The following is a 7,401-nucleotide window of genomic DNA, read 5'->3' as shown; positions in this document are numbered from 1 at the left end:
GACTATCATCTTCTTGAGCTTGTTTTATTTCTTCCCATAAGTCATTCTCAATTCTTGATACTGTATAGCTTCCAACTATGATTTCTTTGGTCAGAGTTAGATCTCTGAACTTTTCTAGCAGCTCATGTTCTTGTACCAACATTGCCGCCACTTGAACTGTTTTTCTGCTCAACACATCTGCAACTACATTCGCCTTGCTAGGATGGTATTTAAATTCAAAATTATAATCTTTCAAGAGTTCCATCCACCTTCTTTGCCTCATATTCAGCTCTTTTTTATCTTGAAGAAATCACACTGCATGGACCATTTAAAATAGATGATTGCATGTGTGAGTTACAACAGTTTGTGAGGGGGCATGTTATATGAAACATGCAATGCTATAACTTGAGACTACTGTTTTATAACCTGTGTGAATTTGTTATAATTTGTTTTAGGTTCAAGTGTGTGAATCACTCGTTAGTATATATATATATATAAAAAAAATTTCCCTGTCTTTTCCCAGGATGGAAACCTGGTGTTAGTGATTCACAGGCGTTAAAATGATCCTATTAGTATATAAAAGTGAGGTGTTGCAACCTGCAACCAAAATTCAAGAATAAGGTAGCATTAATTGTCCTTAAAAATCAGTCAATCACAATTATGACAATTTTACCCTTATTACGTACTAATTCAAGTTAAAGCACTCTATTATAAATTATACTCAAATAATACAATTAAGAACCAATAATAATGACTAAAACCCACCAAAAATATATTAAAATGCATGTAAAAACATAGGTTTGTCAACTTCCCCATACTTAGCCTTTTGCACTCATAAGTAAAACATCATTAAAGAAGAATCCAACAGAGACACTCAATGCAAGCAAGCATAAAATCGACTAAGCATGAATGTGCAATTAACTCAAGGAACCTTTATTCCTAATGAATCAACAATCATAGAATACTTTAGTGCAAAGAAATTAACACAAGAAACATAGCTGGATAAAGTAAGAGAAATATAATAGAGCTCACATAGGGTACAAGTGTTTCACTCATCTCTTAAATGGAAAAAATTTCACTCAATCCACTAAGATTAGCACCTACATAAGCTTGTAGAAATTCTAATGTCTCCACCACTAACATACCTTAGACTCATGATCAAGAGGACTTGAAGGGTTGTAATGTTAGAAAGTGAGGTCAAATGAATGAAATGAACTAACAAGTGAAATGCATGAGTAATAAAGTATCAACTCAAAGTGAGCTAAAGTACAATTATGAAAGAACACCAACGTGCAGATCTTAAACTTTCGGAATAGAAATCCTTGCTTTTCAAACCACCATGGAATGTCTTATTTCAAATTTTATTCTTTTGTTGCAACTTATTTTCTTTTTCTATACATTTTCTTCTCTTTATTGCCTTTTTTTTATTTCTTTTTCTTCTTTTGTATTCTTTTTTTCGCCCTCTTTTTTTCCTCTTTTTTTATTCGCATCCAAACCCAAGAAGGCAAAGATATAGACTTTAATGATGTACTTTTAAAAATGAAAAATCAAATGTAACTCATGCAAAACACTTGCTAAAAAGCAATTAGTGAAATGAAAGTGAAAGCTCAAAGGGCTGAACAAATGTTAAATGAAATAGCTTGTATTTAGGTAAAGGGTTTAGAAATTAATGCCCCCATCATCTTCACAAACCTAGGTATTAATATAGCTTTGAAAAGGAATCTAGATGAGTTTTAGAGGTTAACTAAAACTAGGTGAAAATCACACAAGATAAGAAAGAATACAAGGCTAAAAAATCCTTCCATCAAGGCTTTCTCTAAGATGTTTCCTCCTTAAGGATCAAGCTATGAAACAAGGTTAATAACACTGTACCAAAGGCATTCTACTATGCTAACCAACTAAGAACAGAAATCACTCAAATCAAATGCAATCAAACTCAGCCGTGCAATGTTCACAACTATTGTGCAAAGGGATTTTAAAAGGAATGCCCAATGATTACAAAAGTCAAGTCAACAACAGAGAAAATAGCAACTCGCCCATACAGCAGTGTAGAACATTGAGGCAAATGAAAACATGAGGACACAAAAACCATCAATAAGATTCCCAAGCAAGAATCACTCTCAAATCATGCTATGTAACTTAGAAATCAACCAATAAGCCAAAGAAGAGAGCAATTATAGCAGCAATACTTAGAAAACAGGAGCAAATCTAAAGGCAAAGTTTTTTTTTTAAAGATCAGTTCAACAACTCAACAACAATCCCTCCCCCACACTTGATCAATACATTGTCCTTAATGTAAGAAAAACAACATTATCTTAACCTAAACTTTTAGGTGAAGTAGAAGTTGTGAAGTCCGATTTGAAATCCAAGCACAACACGTCATTATCACAAAGAAGAGAGAAGGGAGAGATAGGATAAGATAATGTGAAATGAAAATGGACAACTATAAATTAAGTGATCAAAAGAGATGGCAGAATCAAGAGGAAACAAAAACAAACAACTACTAAACAGAAATAAACAGCTACAACTACAACTATCGGAGAAGCTCCCTCCCCTATACTTACTCCTAACTATCTCAGCAAACAGTTATTACCAACAATACAATAGAAAGTAAAAGAGTAGGGTGGAAGGGAACAACTGTGTGATCAGGGGGCTCTTTACTCCTCATGGTAGTGCTTCAGTAGATGGCCGTTGACTTGTGAAGTTATACCAGTTTCCTCATCTGTGAGCTATACTATGCCAAAAGGATATACTTTAATAACTCTAAACAGACCTTCCCACTTGGTGAGAAAGTTCCCAGGTATTAGCTTCAACCAGGCTTTAAACTTTAGAACCTTGTCACCTTCATGAAACTACTTCCTCAAAATTCGTTTGTTATGAATCATTTTTAGCTTGTCTTTGTAGATTCTAGCATTATCATAGGATTCAAGTCTTATTTCTTTAAGTTCTTGGAGTTGGGTCTTCTGAATGACAAGTAAAGATTCGAGATCTGTACCACATGCCTTGATTGCCTAATAAGATTTGTGCTCGATCTCCATAGGCAGATAGCAAGCCTTGCCATAGAGCAACCGGAAGGGAGACATGCCTATAGGGGTCTTGTAAGCAGTCATGCAAACCCAAAGAGCTTCCTCAAGCCTTTTACTCTAATCCTTATAGGATGGTTTCACGATCTTCTCAAGTATTCGCTTTACTTCCCGGTTAGAGACTTCAGCTAACCCATTCTTTTGAGGGTGATAAGGGGTGGCCAACTTGTGATTGACTCCATGTTTAGCCAATAGAGACTTGATGGTCCTATTGCAGAAGTGTGTTTCTTGGTCACTGATGATTGCTCTTAGAATGCCATACCTGTAAAGATATGCGAACGTAAAAACTCGACAACAGTAGAAGCATCATCTTTCCGAGTTAGCACTGCCTCTACCCATCGAGACACATAATCTATTGTAAGTAATATGTATGAAAACCCAAAAAACAAAGGGAATGGGCCTATAAAGTCCATGCCCCACACATCAAAGATTTCACAAAAATACATAGGTCTTAGAGGCATCTTATGCTTCCTACCCAAACTCCCCAAACCTCTAACACTTATCACAAGACTTGTAGAAAGAATAAGCATCCTTAAATAGAAAAGGCCAATAAAAACCACACTCTAAAACCCTTCTAGTAGTCCTATTAGCACTAAAATGCCCCCCGCAAGATGAAGAATGTGCAAAGGTAAAGATAAAGTGGATCTCATTGTTTAGAACACAGTGTTTGATGATCTAATCATTGCATTACTTCCATAGGATTAGAGAATCCTAGATATAGTATCTCACCTCCCTCCTCAGCTTATCAGTATGAAATTTAGACATAGGAGATACAAGGTTAGTGATAAGATAATTAACTATATTAAAGTATCAAGACTCATGAACAGCCAAGGCAAAAAGTGCAGAATCAGGAAATGAGTTAATAACAAGATCAAAAGAATCAACTCCCTGTGTGCCTTCAGGTAACTAGCTAAGGTGGTCAGCTACATGATTCTCTGCTCCAGCTCTATCCCTGATCTCGATATCGAACTCCTGTAGCAGCAAAGCCTATCTCAGCAGTTTAGGTTTAGATTGAGGCTTCTTCAATAGGTACTAAACTGCTGCATGATCTGTAAAAACAACCGCTCAAGAGTTTATCAGATACTGTCTAAAATTGTCCAAAGCAAAAATAATAGCAAATAATTCTTTCTCTGTAGTGGTATAATTGACTTGAGCAAAATCAAGCGTCTTGGAGGCATATGCTATGAATCTAGACTGTTTCTCCTCTTTCTGTCCAAGCATGGCACCTACTACAAAGTTAAAAGCATCACAAGATAATTCAAAATGTAAATTCTAGCTAGGTGCAGTGAGAATAGGAGATGAAACAAGCATAGATTTCAAAGTGTCAAAAGCATGTCTATACTAATCATCAAATTTAAATTCAGCATCTTTTTTCAACAAGGTAGAAAGAAGCAATGCAACTTTACTAAAATCCTTAATAAAGCGTCGATAGAAACTTGTATGCCCTAAGAAAGACCTCAAATCCTTTAAACAAGTGGGATAAAGAAGGGATGAAACAACTTTAATTTTGGCCCTATCGACCTCAATCCCCTTTAGGAGATGAGATGACCTAAGACTATCCCTCTATTAACCATGAAATGACACTTTTCAAAGTTCAAAACAATTTCTTATCGATAACCCTCTCAAGAGCCTACTCTAGGCTGTTCAAGCACTCATCAAAACTCTTACCATAAACAGTGAAGTCATCTATAAAAACTTCCATATTCTGTTTTTGAAGATCACTAAATATCACCATCATACACCTTTGAAAAGTGCCTGGAGCATTACACAACCCAAATAGCATCCTTCAATAAGCAAAGGTACTGAAAGGGCATGTAAAAGTAGTCTTGTCCTGATCTTCAGGAGTAATAGGCACTTGAAAATAGCCAGAAAGCCTGTCCAGAAAACAATAGTGAGACTTTTATAAAATTCTCTCCAACATCTAATCTATAAAAGGTAATTAAAAGTGGTCCTTTCTCATGGCATCATTCAACTTCCTATAATGTATACACACCCTCCAAGCATTTTGAACCCTAGTTGGAATCAGTTCATCATTTTCATTTCTTACTTCTGTGATACCGCTCTTCTTTGGTACTACTTGTATCGGACTTACCAACTCACTATCTGATATGGGATAGATGATCCCAGCACTCAATAGTTTAGAGACTTCCTTCTTAACCACATCCAGAATGAGAGGATTCAATCTCCTCTATGGTTGCCTAATTGGCTTAGACCCTTCATTTAAAAGGATCCTGTGTATGCAAACTGGGAGATTAATCCCAAGAATGTCCCCTTAAGACCACCCTATAGCCCTTTTATGACTCTTCAGCACAAAAATCAATCTTTCTTCTTCAGAACTACTCAAAGAACTGGAAATAATAACAGGCAACTTAGAATCAACAGCAGGAAAGACATATTTCAAATTAAGGGGAGGGGTTTCGTTCTAAATTAGGAGGTTGCACAATAGAAGGAACTAATTCTTTGATGTCAAGTGCATTTAAAGCAAGTGGTGTGTTCATATGGCTTGGGGAAGGAGATATGAGCTCATCATTATATGTATGTCCTCCACTTCCCAACTCAGTGCCATTCTTGGATAACCTACAAAGAAGATGATCGGTATCAATTTTATCAACAGAAATATTAAGTAAATCACAAGGAAGAGTGGGATTAGAAGTGACTAAATTAGCGGCAGGCTTGTTGCTAGCCTCTTCTAATGTTCTAGCACCACTCAAAGGAGAAGCTACCAGTGTAGCTTGTGTAACAACTCCGTTATCAAAAGTACCTGCAAAATCAACAAACTTACCTTTATCAAGGTTATCATTAAGTGTAATGCTTAAAGTAGGATCACCATTAAGACAAGATGATGCATCAAAATTATGAGAGATGGAAAGGGGTGATCAACTTCTAAATAGTTAACACACACCACGTCACCATAACATGAGCAAAAAGAAGAAGAATGAGGGGTAGATACATAAGTAAACGCATCATCATGCTCAACAATCTCATTATACCAGTTATGCTTATGCATCTCAGATTCATGGAAATCATCAACATCATTAACAGCACAATCAATCAAATTAACACCCAAGTAAGAGCAATCTGCATAACCTTGACTCATCATAGAAATGTTGAAGGTAATCTGTTGGTCCTCAAAGCCCATGGTGATGACCCCATCTTTCACATTAATTATGGTTTGGGCTATTCTAAGGAAAGGTCTTCCTAGAATCAAAGTGCTATCGGCTTTAATCTCATCAGTCATGTCTAGCACATAGAAGTCAGCTAGGAATACAAGATCCTTCACTTGCATAAGAACGTCCTCAAGAAAGTCCTTAGGGTGTCTCATAGTCCTATTAGCTAACCTAGCACAACACTGGTATCTTTTAAGGCATAAATACCTAAACTCTTATAGATAGAGGTAGGCATAACATTTATGGATGTACCTATGTCTAGTAAGGCATGTGAAATGTTTGTTTTGCCTATGGTACAAGGAATAGTTTAAGAACTTGGGTCTTTATACTTAATAGGTAGCTGTGGCTTGAAAATAGCACTAACACTAGACTCTTGTTGGATTCTCCCACTATGCCTATACTTCCTCTTGTTTGTAGATAGGTCTTTTAGAAACTTAGCACACTTAGGCATCTTCTTAATCAAATCAAATAATGACACATTAACCTCAAGTTCGCTAAACATTTCAAAAAGCTCATCATTATCTTTCTTTTCAACAACTTTCTTACTCATGAGATAAGAATAAGGAAAAGGCAAGTTAGATATGTTTACCTTATCACCTTTGGAAGGTGATCATTTCTCTATTAACCCTTTGGATTAAATGGAGGTCTCTTGAGTAGCTTTGGGAATGTCTTGAGTGGTTTTAGAAGAACAAGACTCAACTTTTATCTCTTCGTTAACCGGTTCTTCATCCTCTTCATACTACTTCTTATTGTAATCACATTCAAAGATTTAGGATTTATCATCATGTTGGAAGACATTGAACCACTAGCCTTAGCTTGCTATTCACTTATACCATTTGACAGCTTAGTGATGTAAGAATTCAAGTTAGAGATTTTGGTTTCCTATTGGTCCATCCTACTCTCTAGGGCTATAAATCTCGCTTTAGATTTAGCTTCAGACTCAGATATGTGCTCAGTCATTACCTTAATGCCCTTAAGAATTCAAGAGAACCGGTCATCATCCTTAGACTGCGGTTGCTGTGTAATAGACATAGCTCTAGAGGATTCTCTTTGTAACCCTCCCTAGTAAGATTGCCCTTGAGGAACCTGCCTATTGTCACCTCCTTCCCATTAAAAATTTGGATGAGCTTTCTACCCTTCATTATATGCATTTGGGTATGGGTTCTATTGCT

The 7,401-nt window shown here is 36.2% G+C and overlaps 1 protein-coding gene across 1 annotated transcript; it reads right to left on the bottom strand.

The window, feature by feature from the left end:
- Positions 1 to 3,122: 3,122 nt before the first annotated feature.
- Positions 3,123 to 6,384, bottom strand: LOC114719620 (uncharacterized). Its single transcript, XM_028905133.1, has 5 exons — positions 5,973 to 6,384; positions 5,644 to 5,823; positions 4,731 to 4,817; positions 4,147 to 4,288; positions 3,123 to 3,324 (listed from the first exon to the last, which is right to left on the bottom strand). Exons 1-5 carry the CDS (start codon positions 6,382 to 6,384, stop codon positions 3,123 to 3,125), a joined length of 1,023 nt encoding a protein of 340 aa, XP_028760966.1.
- Positions 6,385 to 7,401: the final 1,017 nt, after the last annotated feature.

The sequence above is a fragment of the Neltuma alba genome, unplaced genomic scaffold, assembly GCF_004799145.2.
Source record: "Neltuma alba isolate B1F8T4 unplaced genomic scaffold, ASM479914v2 tig00011927_pilon, whole genome shotgun sequence".
NCBI lineage: Eukaryota > Viridiplantae > Streptophyta > Magnoliopsida > Fabales > Fabaceae > Neltuma > Neltuma alba.
Note: the sequence above shows the minus strand (reverse complement) of the source record. Positions and strands in the feature narration are given on the sequence as shown.